Source organism: Chlorella variabilis (genome assembly GCF_000147415.1).
Source record: "Chlorella variabilis unplaced genomic scaffold CHLNCscaffold_15, whole genome shotgun sequence".
Taxonomy (NCBI): Eukaryota; Viridiplantae; Chlorophyta; class Trebouxiophyceae; order Chlorellales; family Chlorellaceae; genus Chlorella; species Chlorella variabilis.
Window position 1 is genome coordinate 148,468 of NW_005435073.1, and position 12,609 is coordinate 161,076.

The 12,609-nt window shown below is 68.6% G+C and overlaps 3 protein-coding genes across 3 annotated transcripts in view; 2 read left to right on the top strand and 1 right to left on the bottom strand.

Annotated features, from left to right (window-relative positions):
• Positions 1-512: 512 nt before the first annotated feature.
• CHLNCDRAFT_135947 (hypothetical protein) lies at positions 513-6,728 on the bottom strand (the record flags this gene model as incomplete). The annotated part of the gene is made up of 14 exons (XM_005846026.1): positions 513-724; positions 877-2,172; positions 2,334-3,111; positions 3,323-3,425; positions 3,593-3,662; positions 3,807-3,888; positions 4,090-4,177; positions 4,353-4,494; positions 4,746-4,877; positions 5,088-5,247; positions 5,429-5,555; positions 5,747-5,845; positions 5,995-6,364; positions 6,647-6,728. 14 exons carry the CDS (start codon positions 6,726-6,728, stop codon positions 513-515), a joined length of 3,741 nt encoding a protein of 1,246 aa, XP_005846088.1.
• Positions 6,729-6,738: 10 nt separating this feature from the next.
• CHLNCDRAFT_56234 (hypothetical protein) lies at positions 6,739-9,514 on the top strand. The gene is made up of 8 exons (XM_005845892.1): positions 6,739-7,146; positions 7,390-7,505; positions 7,748-7,811; positions 7,968-8,046; positions 8,292-8,384; positions 8,556-8,649; positions 8,881-8,949; positions 9,217-9,514. Exons 1-8 carry the CDS (start codon positions 6,833-6,835, stop codon positions 9,318-9,320), a joined length of 933 nt encoding a protein of 310 aa, XP_005845954.1. The 5' UTR covers positions 6,739-6,832; the 3' UTR covers positions 9,321-9,514.
• A 386-nt stretch (positions 9,515-9,900) lies between these two features.
• The window catches only part of CHLNCDRAFT_53335 (hypothetical protein), a gene marked incomplete at both ends in the record, with an annotated part of 2,924 nt that continues 215 nt past the window's right edge, over positions 9,901-12,609 (top strand). Inside the window, 9 exons of the mRNA XM_005845893.1 lie at positions 9,901-10,156; positions 10,345-10,466; positions 10,700-10,778; positions 10,957-11,089; positions 11,259-11,308; positions 11,446-11,461; positions 11,665-11,760; positions 12,011-12,084; positions 12,303-12,319. Coding sequence (XP_005845955.1) covers positions 9,901-10,156; positions 10,345-10,466; positions 10,700-10,778; positions 10,957-11,089; positions 11,259-11,308; positions 11,446-11,461; positions 11,665-11,760; positions 12,011-12,084; positions 12,303-12,319 — 843 coding nt within the window. The remainder of the gene's footprint in view (positions 10,157-10,344; positions 10,467-10,699; positions 10,779-10,956; positions 11,090-11,258; positions 11,309-11,445; positions 11,462-11,664; positions 11,761-12,010; positions 12,085-12,302; positions 12,320-12,609) is intronic.

The window sequence follows — 12,609 nt, forward strand, 5'->3', positions numbered from 1 at the left end:
GCCTCGCTTGCCTGTGCACGGCCGGCCCGCCGCGGCGGCGCCGCCGTTACATTTCGTTCCCAACGCCGTCAGCCCACCCAACCCACCGATACGAACTCCACCATGCTGCGCAATGAATGTATGCCAATTCTTTGGGGCTGCCACCTTCCTTCTCTCTCCAACGTCCCCCATGCCATTCCCTTCAGTTTTCTGGCTCTCTGTGCCGCCTCGCCTGCTGTCCCGGCCCGCCTGGTGCCGCCCCTGGTCCAGCCATGAGGCGCCGCCGGGCTGCGGCTGATCTGTCGCACTCGAGTGAGCTCGCCCCCGTTTTGCTGCGGCCATGCCCGGCGCGAGCGCTGGCGTGGCACCCGCTGCCCCAGCGCAGCGCTTTCCCCTCCCTCTGCCTGCCTTGCTTTTCCTGTCTGATCGGCAACCCCACCCACCACACACCGCACCGCACTACACTGAGAGGTCAGCAGTAGCGACACGTGTAACACCAGTACAGCACACACCGCACGCCAGGCGGAGTGTTATCAGCTGGCACCGCCGCCAGGGTGGCGCGCTGGCGCCGCGCCGCTGCCATGATGCGGCTGCGTGGCGCGCCGCCCCATGGCGGTAGGCGCCCTGCTCATGATGGCGGCGATGGATGGGGTGGCGCCGCTTCCCCTGTGGCCACGCGGCGGGTTGGGGCTGGCGGCACGACTTGCCGCGCCGCCGCTCCCCTTCCCTTGGCCCAGCCGAGCGCCTGCGCAGCATCGGACGGCAGGGGGCGAAGCAGCGCTTGGATCCCACGCATCTGGGAGCAGCGAACGCAGGCATGGCACACAGCCTCCCACCGACGCTGTAAGCATGCATGCATGCCAGCATGCACGCCATCGCCGCGCCACGGCGCCGCACCTGCCGTGCTGGGGCGCGGGACGGCTGCTATGCGCTGCAAGGGCAGCGCCGAGTGCGCCTGCACGTGGACAGGGATGCTCCAGCACTCGGCCTTGGAGGCGGCCGCCTGGGCCGCCATCGCTGCCAGGCGCGCGCCAGCGGAGCGCGGCGACAGGCAATACTGCAGCCCATGTCCCTCCTCCACACCCGCTGCCGGCCAAGGCCCCTGCCCGCGCTCCGCGGCTCCTGCGGTCGGTGCGTCTCGGCTGCTGTGCGGGGGAGCTGCCAGGTCTGCCTCGGGAGTGCCGCCGCTGCCGCCGCTGGCACCGCCGCTGGGCCCTGCCGCAGCGCCGCCCTCCCTCGCCGCCGGCTGCACCCTGGCAATGCTGGCAAGGGCCTCAGCAAGCTCCCCAGCGGCCCCGCTGGACGCCAGGCTGCCAGGCGTGGCTGGGCGGCTGCCGCCGCCGCCCGCGCGCGCCGCCACCGACCCGCGGCGCCCGCTCTGCGGCTGCAGCCAGCTGGTGCGGCGGGGGATGTGGGCGATGATGTCGCGAGGGGTGAGCCCCGTGCCGCTGCCGTCTGCCGCCAGCGGCGGCGGCACCCTGACCGCCTCGGGGTCCTGCCAGGTGCGCCGATCCTCCAGGTCCCAGCTGTGCTGGCCAAACAGGCCCACCAGGCCGCCCTGCCGAGTCCAGATGCCGATGGCGGCGTCCTGGGCCCCCACCAGCAGCAAGCCGTGCCCCGCCGCCATCCAGCTCAGGCTGACCACCTGCGTGTCTGCGGCGCGCCAGTGAGCCAGCCGCCGAGGCAGGGCATCCGGGCTCGGCTCGCCCGCCGCGGCGCCGCCATCCGGCGCCGCCGCTGCGCCGCACAGGGCAGACACGTCCCAGGCCGCCACGTGGCCGGAGCTGTCGCCGGTCCACACCCGCCGCCGTTCCAGCTCGGCGCACAGCGCTGTGACGCAGTCCTGCGGTCGGTGCACGGCGGTGATGCGGGCAACCAGGCGGCAGGATGCCTGGCTGCCTGTGCCGTGGCCGGAGCTGCCTGCCATACCAGGCCTGCTGCCGTCGCCCGCGGGTGCAGCTTCTGCGGCGGATGCGGGGCTGGCTGCCAGGTCTGGGGGCAGGCACACCTGCCAGACCTGCAGGCCGCCATCCTCCCCGCACGCCAGCAGCAGCGGCGAGCAGCCGGCCTCTGCCGCGGGCAGCCAGCACAGCTGGCGCACCGCGCGCTCAAACTGCTGGCCGCCGTAGCTGCAGGCCGCCAGGCAGGTGGCGGTGGGCAGGTGCCACACCCGCACCTCCCCTTCAAAGTCCCCTGCAGTGCACAAACATGGCGGCAGTGGGAAGGAGGCGGTATGCTGCTGGCTACTCCACCGAAGCCACCAAAGCCAAACGCAGCCTCCCTTGCCCCCAGCGCGGCAGCCTGGTTCATTGATGCTTTGTGCAAGGCCAGCCCTCCCAGTAAGCTGCCCCCACCTGTGGCCGCGATGTCGGCGCTCAGGAGCGCCAGGCTGAGCACGTCTGCCGCGTGCCCCGTCAGCCGCTGGTACTGTGAGCAGCATGCCTCCTCCCCTTCCTCCCACACACACAGGCTGCGGCTCCACCCGGTGGCCAGCACAAGGTTGCCGCTGCCGCCGCCGCTGGTCCCTCCGCTGGTGCCGGCGCCGGTGCCGGGGGGGCCGGCAGATGCGGGCCGGGCGGCGGCGTGCTGCTGGCTGGCGCGCTGGGTCTGCTGAGCCTGCTGCTGCTGCATGCTGAGCAGGGCGTGCTCCGACATGTCCGACTCCCGGTCTGATGAATCAGCTGGCGCCCCCATGGCTTGCCCCACACCGCTGCCGCCACCCAGCATGATAGCACCAGCTGCGCCACCTCCAGCTGCGCCGCCACCCTGGCCTTCCGCCTCCCCTCCACCCGCCTGCCCCTCCTCCTCCGCCTCCCCGCCGCTCCCCGCCGGCCCCTGCCGGTGCGCAAACGCCACCGCCGTGATCTCGGCACAGCCCTCGCGGTGCAGGAACTGCCGCAGCACAGCGCCGCTGTTGAAGTTCCACACCCGAACCTCGCCGCGGTCGCTGGCCGTCAGCAGGCGGCGCTGGTTGGCGTCAAAGCCCATGGCCGTCAGCTTGTGCTGCGGGCGGGCGGCGCCCGCGGCGGCGCCGGATGAGGCCGGGCGGGCGTGCAGCGAGAAGCCGCCCTCGCGGCGCCCGTTCTGCAGGTTCCACAGGCAGATGGTACCGCCCTCGTCGCCGCTGACCACCTGCAGCAGGGAAGGTGCACGGTGCCGCCGGTACCGTGGGCGGCAGCAGAAGCCCTGCCTGAAGCCCACAGGAACTCAAGTTGGGTGGCATGCCCAGGAGCGGGCATCACACCACAGAATGCATGCAGCAACATCTCTCCTGGCGGCAGCCAGCACACCATACAGCTGCCCTCCCAGCCCGCCGCGCCCAGCCGCAGCTTGCGGCACCCACCACGCTGAAGGTTGCGTTGTAGAGGGCGCCCACCAGGCGGGAGTCGTGCAGGCGCTCAGCCTCCACGGGCAGGTGGCTCCACACCGCGGGGCGGTGGGAGGCGCTGGCAGCATGGCAGGCGGGTAGGCGGCAGGGCGGGTGAGCAGGCAGGTGACTCTGGCAGGTTGGGGGATGGCTGCTTGCTTTCCGGAGGCTGCTCTGTCATGTGGAGCCTGGCATGCTGAGCACGCTGTGCTAATCCGCCAAGCAGCAGTACACTGTCCCGCTCACCAGACCAGGCGGCGGCGCCTGCTGTCGTGACACAGGGCGGTGGGGCGGCTGTCCTCGGGGCGCAGCCAGTCTGCGAGTGGCTTGGCAGCGCAGGCCAGGCATGGGGATAAGAGAGCCACGCAGTGCTCCATTGCCGGCTGCCAGCAGTGCCTGCGGCCTCGGCAGGTACACACCCTCCTACGGCAGTCCACGCGCGCCCACCGCCGCCGCTCACCTGTGCTGCCGATGGTCTGCACGCACTTGTGGTTGCGTAGGTCCCACAGTCTCACCACATGGTCGTCGCTCAGGGTGATGACCTGCGTATTACAGGTGGGCAGCACGTGCCACCAAGGGAGCAGAGCGGTGGCAGACCGAGCAGGCCGTGAGCAGACCGTCGGTGGGAAGCTCAGCGGGCACAGGGGCCACAGGAAGGTTCCTGTGGGTGATGCACAGAGCAGCAGAAGGAGTTTCCTGGCCCCCACCTGGCTCTGCTCATCCGCCACCACCAGCTGCTACACCCCCGCCGAGTGCCCCGGCAGCTCCCCCACCGCCCGCGTCACGTTGCCCTTGGGCTGCCACAGCAGCACGCTGCGCTCCACGCCCCCGCTGCACGCAGGCGCGCGCAGGCGCAGGGGCCAAACTTCACTTCCACTGGCGAGCATTCAGCCGCTGCTCAGAAACGTACGATTCTCCAGAGCATGTCGCTGTCGGCAGCCCCTCTGCCGAGCAGACTATACCGTGGATGCCCAGAGCAGCGTGCTGCTGCGCCCCGCAGCCCCACCTGGCCACCAGCGAGAAGGCGGGGCTGTAGCCAAAGGTGCGCACGCCCTTGCGGTGCAGCGCCACGCGGGCGGCCAGCTTGCCTCGCTCCAGGTCCAGCATGCACAGCGTGGCGTCCAGGGAACTGCTGATCAGGCCCACGCCTGCGCCGGGAGGCCAACCAATGGCCGCAGCAGCACACAGAGTGGGCGGATGGGAGGCGGGAGTGGATGTGAGGAGCGGTGGCAGGGGTAGCAGCGGTGGCGGGGCGTCAGGTGGTGGGCAGCAGCGTTGCAAATTGGGGGCCGGCAACAGAAGCAAGTGCAAGCATCATGCATAAGGCATGTATGCATGCATGCATACATGCGGGTGCACTGCAGGCAGGTCCTCTCCATCCTCCAAGGAGCCAACCAACCTGGGATGTGCTGCAGGCGTGTGACCCAGTCGGTGTGGCCGGCATGCAGCACCTCGTAGTCCTTCTTGGCCGCCAGCTGGCGAGGGGTGGGCAGCAGCGGCGGGTCGCACCTGAGCAGCATCACAGCGCCCTCTGCGGCAGCGGAAAGGTGCCAGCAATGTAGGAGGCAATGCAGCAGGTGATGTTTATGGCGTGACGGCGGGGGCGGCCGCAGCAGCCGCAGCAGCCCCTTGTCCCAGCAAGGACTGCCGGCTACACGTGTGTCAGGCTGCGGGGAGAGCCGCTGCACTGCAGGCCGGCGGGGTCACCTCTACCCAAGCCCAGCCAGGCGTCCACCCCCACCTGTGTCGCCCCACACCAGGCGTGGCGTGCCCGCCCCTCCCGGCCCCCGCCCCCGATCCCGCTCCAGAGGAGCCAGGCACAGCGGCGGGCCCAGGCTTCCGGGGCATGTCAGGCGCCCGCTGTACTCGTACCCAGACCGTACCGCATCGTAAAACGTGATCTGCGGGCGCGGCAGCGGCAGCCGTCAGGCGGCGGGCAGCGGAGGGGTAGCCAGCCACCTCACTCCCTGCCGCCCTTGCGCGCAGCCCTCAGGCGCCAAGCAGGCAGCTGCGTCCCGCCTCCCAGCACCAGCCAGCGCGGCCATGCATCAGGGCCGCCTGCCACCCCGCCCCAGGCCCCACCGTGCGATCCTGCGCCGCCACCGCCAGCTTCTTCACTGCATGCCCCTCCAAGAGCGTGCAGTCTGTGACCCAGCCACCGCCGTTGGCGATGGACTGCAGTGGAGCCAGGCCCTCGGCACTCCATACCCTGCAGCGCGGAGCGGGGCCGGCTCCCTGAGCTGCTGGCCACGCTGGCTGGGCCAGGCTCTGGTGCAGGCAGAGTGCCGGGCAGCGCAGAGTGCGCATTGCAGCGTATGCCGCGGGCCAGCAAGCGGCTGACTGCTCACCCGCCCGCCTGCCCGCCCATCCACCACAGCGCAGCACCTGGAGAGCACCCACCTGAGCTGGCCGCTGCGCCCTCCAGTGATGTACTGGTCTAGTGCGGGGCTGCAGTAGGCCCGCTCCACGGCCTCCTTGTGGCTCGACCCCCGCCACTCGCTGCGCCACAAGTCCTGCACAGGCCGGCGGCAGGCGTGCAGGGCAGCCGCGCTTGTCAGGACGCTGGCTGGCGCTGCTGGTGGGCCGGACCGCACAATGCAGTGCAGGCGGGCTGCTGGGCAGGAGGAGCGCGGTAGGTGCGGGGGCACCCCTGCATGCTCGCCCCTCGCCGCCGGCGCCTCGCCTGCGCGTGCAGGCGCCAGTCGGCGCCGCCGTCGGCGCCGCCCGTGGCGGCGCGCTGCAGGAAGAAGTAGTTGGTGAACTCCTCCCAGTCGATGGTGCCGCCGCAGTCTGCATCGATGCGCATGAAGAGTTGGGCCAGCTGCGTGCGGCTCAGGCCAGCACCCAGGTAGGGCCCGAGACGCTCAGCGAACTCTTCTGGCTCCAGCTCCCCGCTGCCGTCCTCGTCGGCCTCCTCAAACACCCGCTTCATCTTCACCAGGCTCTCCAGGGTGATGGTGTCGTACTCCCCCATGCCTGCCCCAGCCGGCCGGCCGCGCGCGAGGGAGTGAGGGGCGGCTGGCGGCGGGGGTGGGGCGCCTGCTGCCGCTGCGGGCACGCCTGCTCTGTCGCGGGTAGCTGCAGGAGCCTCCAATTACAGACCCTTTGAGGCGGTTGGCCGCCCTTTCAGTCGCCCAGGCTCCCGGTGGTGGCCGTGAGACGGGTCCAATGCGAGCCGGGGGGGCGTGGCCGCCTGAGGACCGCTCAAACGGCTCTCTGATTGGTACACACCACTTCGAAACGCGGGACGCGCGACACGCGGCACCCATGGCGCGGGTCTTCTCGGCGAAGTACACGTACCGCCGTGAGTCGTCTTGGCCGAAAGCCGGCGCCGCGCAGCAGGTCCAAGCTTTGCCAGCACTGGGCAGTCATCCCACGCCATCCAGAAAGCCCGCAAACCCCTCTGCTCACCCGTTTCCGATCAACAGGCTTCTAGCCGAGTGATCGGCAGCCTTTCTCTGCGTAGCTGCCGGCGTTGCCACCGGCATGGACCGGCTGCAGCGGATGCTGGGCGCGGGGGGGATGGGGGGGCCCGGGGCGGGCGTGGGCGACGCCCCCCAGCAAGACACCAGCGAGCAGATATACATCTCCTCCCTGGCCCTCCTCAAGATGCTCAAGCACGGCCGGGCGGGCGTGCCGCTGGAGGTGATGGGCCTGATGCTGGGCGAGTTTGTGGACGAGTACACGGTCAAGGTGGTGGACGTGTTTGCCATGCCCCAGAGCGGCACGGGCGTGTCTGTAGAGGCCGTGGACCCCGTGTTCCAGACAAAAATGCTTGACATGCTCAAGCAAGTGGGCAGGTGCGCACAGGTGGAGGGGCCAGCGGCGGGAGGAAGGCGGGCGGGGCGGTGGGTGCGGGGCGGTTGGGATGCAAGCCCTGCTTCCTGGCACCGTGGACCATGCCATGTGTATGGGCTGTGCTGCCAGCGCCGGTACCTGGCTGCGGGAACTGCTGCCAGTGCTGCCTCCACGCCTGCCTCCGCGCCTGCCTGCCTGTCATTTGCCTACCCCTGGCCGCCTTGCCTGCTGCCATGCTGCTGCAGGCCGGAGATGGTGGTGGGCTGGTACCACAGCCACCCCGGCTTTGGCTGCTGGCTGTCAGGCGTGGATGTTAACACGCAGCAGTCCTTCGAGGCACTCAACCAGCGGGCGGTGGCAGGTGAGGCGCCACAGACGCGAGGCTGGCAGCTCAAAACAGCTGAGGCTGCACCCGCCGTTCATTGCGCAGCAACCCCGCTGCTGTGGACTGCGCGGTCGGAGCGGCAGCCTGGCACATGGCAGCCGCCGAGGCGCTAGCCACCTGCAGTGCTGCAGCGTGCCTCTCTCTCCAGCGTTCCGCCCTGAGCACGTGTTTGCTGGATGCCTGCTTTTTGTCCTGCCCTGTGCTGCCCTGGCCTGCAGTCGTGGTGGACCCCATACAGTCGGTGAAGGGCAAGGTGGTGATAGACGCGTTCCGCTGCATCAGGTGCGGGGCTCTGTTTTCGGTGGCAGATGTCGGGTCAGACAACCCTCAATTGTGCAATGCTGCAACAGCCTGGCAAACAGACCTGCAGCAGGTCGTGTGCTGCTCCTGTCTGAGCTGGGCTGCCGCCGGCGCCGCCTGATGCCTGCCGTGGTGCAGCCCCCAGACCATGATGCTTGGGCAGGAGCCGCGGCAGACCACATCCAATGTGGGCCACCTCAATAAGCCCTCCATCCAGGTGTGCAGGGTAAAGCGTTGCTGTCGGGGATGGGAGACCTGGCATTGCTGATTACCCGCCTGTTGTTCTGGCCTGCTGCCGCACCTCTCACAGCCTGGTGGTGGTGCAGCCGCACTACCAGCACAGCCTGTGCCGCCCCCCACCAGCCACCACCAGTGCTTCCCTCAGCCTCACCTGCAACTGCTGCCACATGTAGTGCTCATGTACTGCCCCATGCACTGCCTGCACCGCCTCGCGTGCTGCAGGCCCTCATCCACGGCCTCAACCGCCACTACTACTCCATTGCCATCAACTACCGCAAGACGCCGCTGGAGGAGCGCATGCTGGGCAACCTGCAGGTGGGGCTGGCCTCTGTGGGGTGGGGTGCTTGGCTCTTCTTGCCTGTGGATTTTTGGCAGTGGTGATGGTGGTGCTGGGTGGTGGTCGCTGGAGGAATCGCAGCACCTACATGCCGCTTCCTTGTTCCCGCCTGTCAACCCACTCGCACACACACACGCGCCGCCCCGCAGAAGCACACGTGGACCAAGGGCCTCACGCTGCGCAACTTTGAGGACCACAGCAAGCAGAATGAAAAGATGGTGGCGGAAATCAAGGAGCTGTCCAGTGAGCCGGGCAGCTGGGGGCTGGCCGTGAACCTGGCAGCTGACGGCAGCCGATTAGACTGGAGAGCCACAGTTGTGCAGCTGTTGGCAGCTGATGCAGCCCTGGCAGAGCAGAGAGCGGCTGCTAGCGCTGCGGCGCACGCGTTCTCGCCGGGGGCCTGGGTGCCTGCTGCGCCGCCTTTGCTGCTGCCGCACACTTGCGCCCTGGCGCTACCGCCTGCCTGTACCGCAGGCAAGTACGACAAGGCGGTGGTGGAGGAGGAGGACATTCCCCTGGAGCAGCGGGCGGTGGCCAGGGCAGGTGGGTGTGCCTGCTCAGCCTGCTGCCTGCAACCAGCACAGCCGAACCCAGCGCTCACGCATGCATGCATGTTTCACCGGGCCACACCAACTGTCTGGCTCCTCCTGAGGGAGGACCCCAGGGCTCCTGCTTCTGCTGCTGACGAGCTTGCGCCATTGGCACCCCTGCTGCTGCCCCTTGCGTCTGCCAATTGGTACCGCACACACGAGAATGGCACGCCTCGCTCGCATCACCAACAACCATTGCACACATGCACTCGCCCTGCAGGCAAGATGGATGCCAAGAAGCGGCTGGAGGGCGACGTGCAGGCACTGATGAGCGCCAACATCGTGCAGTGCATGGGCTCCATGCTCGACACTATCGTGTTCTGAGGGGCCCAGGGGGCCACTCTGAGCAGTGCTCATGCGCTGCTGTGCCGCACAAGGCGGCTTCCGCGGCGTTTGTATCTAACGCTGCGGCGGCACAGCCGTGGGGAGATGCGCGGTGTGCCGCTCTGGTTGGCTGCGCCAGACTCCTGTTGCCCTCGCTGCTGCGGCTGGTGGCGTGGTGTAAAAAGTAGACTTGCATTTGCACCTCCAGAGGAGGCAGGCACTCGTGTTCCCGCCTGGCGGCGGACCCGCGGGATCGTTGGCCTCGCTGGCTGATCTTTGAAGTATTCAATAAAAAACTTGTCCTGTTTGGTATACTAGGGGCCAACGTGACAGAGAATCCAAGGGTGGCAGGGCTCCCTTTTGGTGGCGCCTGCGCCTGCCCGCCTTGCATGGGCCCGCTTGCATAAGCCGCCCCAAGAGTGGCGGCTGAGATGCCCGCGGCGCAGATCTGCGCTCTCCAACTGTTTGTTGCACTCACCTGCACGCTCTCCCCACACAACGTCCCCTCCCTGACTCGGGTTTGGTGTGCACGTCTCTAGGTCACCCCGATCGCCCAGCCCAAACCCGGCCACTGCTCGCCATGGAGCATGCCAACGGCAAGCTGCCCAGCAAGCAGCCACAACCACTGCACGGCCTGCAGGCGGCGCTGCATGGGCGAAACAATGTGCCTGACACGGACCCGCTGCTCTTCACGCCCTACATAGCGGCTGTGCCGACTCCCCAGGAGGTCAATGGCTGCGCCAGCCCACCCCAGAACTACGCCTGGCACACGTCAACGGCGGCGCAGAAGCACGGCTACCCATGGCCCAAGCTGGCGGTGCTTGGCGTGCTGGCGGGTGAGGGACACCCGCAGTAGCTGGGGCAGCATTGCAGAAAGGGTGCACACGCCGCCAGGCCCTCTGCCCGCCGCCGCCGCCGCCGCCACGCCACTCCTTGCGCTGCCTGCACGAGCACTTTGCCAACGCCATGCCCCCTACCATTCCCCAAACCCCGCTCTAATCCCGCTTTGGCTGGCAAGCCGCAGGGGCCTACATCGGGCTGGGCTTCTCGCTGTGCACCCTGGTGGGCGGCCAACTCAGCGCGGAGACACGTCACGACGAGCCGGGATACTTCAACCTCCTGTTTGGCATCTATGGCTTCCCCATGGTGAGCCGGCTTGCGCAATTTACGCAATACTGCGCAGGGATGCATCCACAGACAGTGAGGGGAGGACACACGGCTGCAGGCAGGGAGTGAGGACCCCGCATGAAGCCGAGGAGGCATGGCAGCAAGGCCGGCGGCCGCGCTCCACGCGCCGCTTGCTCTCGGCGCCGCACGGCAGCACGTCGCAGCGCTGGCGCCAACTGGGACCCCGCCCGCCCCTGCCTGCATGCCTGCAGGGGCTGACGCTGTGCGTGGTGGCGGGCGCCGACCTCTTCACCTCAAACTGCATGTATGCCACCTTTGCCGTGGCAGAAGGTGCGGCGCAGGGACCCTCGGCTCCCGCCAGGCTGTCAGTAACGCAGTAGCTGCCCGCAGCGCGCCTGCGCGCGCTGCCGTGGTTGCGTGATCAGCCTCCTCGGGCCAGCGGCTCGCCGCTGCGAAGCCAGCCGGGCGGCGTCGCCAACCCTGCTGGCACGCGTGGCTCGCCTTGCAGGGCGGTACGGCCTGCTGGGTGCGGTACGCTGCCTGGTCTCCTCCTACCTCACCAACCTTGTCGGCTCGTTGCTGCTGGTGGGGCTCATGGTGGGCGGAGAGGTCTACAAGGGACGGTCAGACTTTGTGATCGAGTGAGTGGGCTGCCGGCGGCGCGTGCATGCGTGTGGCGTGCAAGCGAGGGAGTGAGGGAAAGCGGGGTGTGAGCAGGGCAGCCGCCTTGCGCTGTATGGTTGTGCAAGGTGGGAGTGTGGGGCCGGCTGCCGACTGAATGCCTGCCTGCCTGCCTGCCCGGCCACGCAGGCTGGCGCACAAGAAAATTGCTTCCAGCTTTGGCGCCACGCTGTGCAAAGGTGGGAGGCGCCGCGGTGCAAGCTTTGCGGCGCTCTGGCTCTGCGGTGTGGCACCTGCCTGCCCCGGCGGCAGAGTCTCTGCTCTGGCGCCGCCGCCACGAGGCTGACGCCGCATGCATCGCTGCTTCCTCCTGCAGGCATCCTGTGTAACTGGTGAGCGGGCCGTGGGTGCCGCAGCTGGGCTCCCAGGCGGCAGGGCCCTGCTGCTGCGCGCGTGCAGGGAGCCATGGTGCCCTGCCGCATTGTACCGCCGTCCCGCTGCATGTAGCGTCGCTGGGCCTGCTGCCTTATTAACCGGCACGTGGGCGCTGCCGCCAGCCCACCCGCCCGCTCCTCTCCGCGTGCCTCTGTTGCAGGCTGGTGTGCCTGGCGGTGTGGCAGGGCAACATGGCTCGTGATCTGGCTGGAAAGTTCATCGGCGTCTTCCTCCCCAACTCCGCCTTTGTCAGCATGTGAGGCTGGGCGCCTGCCTGGAGCACGAACGAGCGCCTGCAGCATCCATGCGCTGGCACTCCTGAGTGGCATTGAGCAGCGCCTGCCGCCGCCGCTGCAGCCGCGACAGCGGCTGCCTGCGCACGCCGGCGCCGCACCCGCCGCGGGGTGCTCCCAGCGCAGTGCCGCTGCCTCTGCCTCTGACACCTGCCTCTGACACCTGGCCTGCCGTCCCACACTGCCCTGCCTCTGTACCGCTTCGTACCGCAGGGGATTCGAGCATTGTATCGCCAACATGTACCTCATCCCCCTGTCCATGGCGCTCGGCTCTGGCATCTCTGTCGGTGAGCAACACTCCACCCAGCTGCAGAGAGGGACGTTCTCTCATTCCTCGTATCCTTCTGTCTCTCTGCGTGTTCCTGCTGGCGTGCACTTCCCGCCCTGTGCCGCCTCTACCACAGCCGCCCCCTTACTGCATGGCACACCTTTTCGGGGGGGGGCGCTGCCGTTCTCAAGGCCCTGGCTAGGCGCCCGTGCGTGGCTGCCTTGCAGCCGCCCGCAGCGCGGCGCGCGGAAAAGGTGTGCCATGCAGTAAGGGGGCGGCTGTGGTAGAGGCGGCACAGGGCGGGAAGTGCACGCCAGCAGGAACACGCAGAGAGACAGAAGGATACGAGGAATGAGAGAACGTCCCTCTCTGCAGCTGGGTGGAGTGTTGCTCACCGACAGAGATGCCAGAGCCGAGCGCCATGGACAGGGGGATGAGGTACATGTTGGCGATACAATGCTCGAATCCCCTGCGGTACGAAGCGGTACAGAGGCAGGGCAGTGTGGGACGGCAGGCCAGGTGTCAGAGGCAGGTGTCAGAGGCA

What these genes read in the sequence shown, in the direction of transcription:
- CHLNCDRAFT_56234 (XM_005845892.1), top strand. Translation starts at nt 6,833, where the DNA reads ATGGACCGGCTGCAGCGGATGCTGGGCGCGGGGGGGATGGGGGGGCCC. An exon ending in GCATGCTGGGCAACCTGCAG is followed by an intron (nt 8,385 to 8,555) that starts GTGGGGCTGGCC and finishes GCCGCCCCGCAG; the next exon opens with AAGCACACGTGGACCAAGGG. An exon ending in GGAAATCAAGGAGCTGTCCA is followed by an intron (nt 8,650 to 8,880) that starts GTGAGCCGGGCA and finishes CCTGTACCGCAG; the next exon opens with GCAAGTACGACAAGGCGGTG.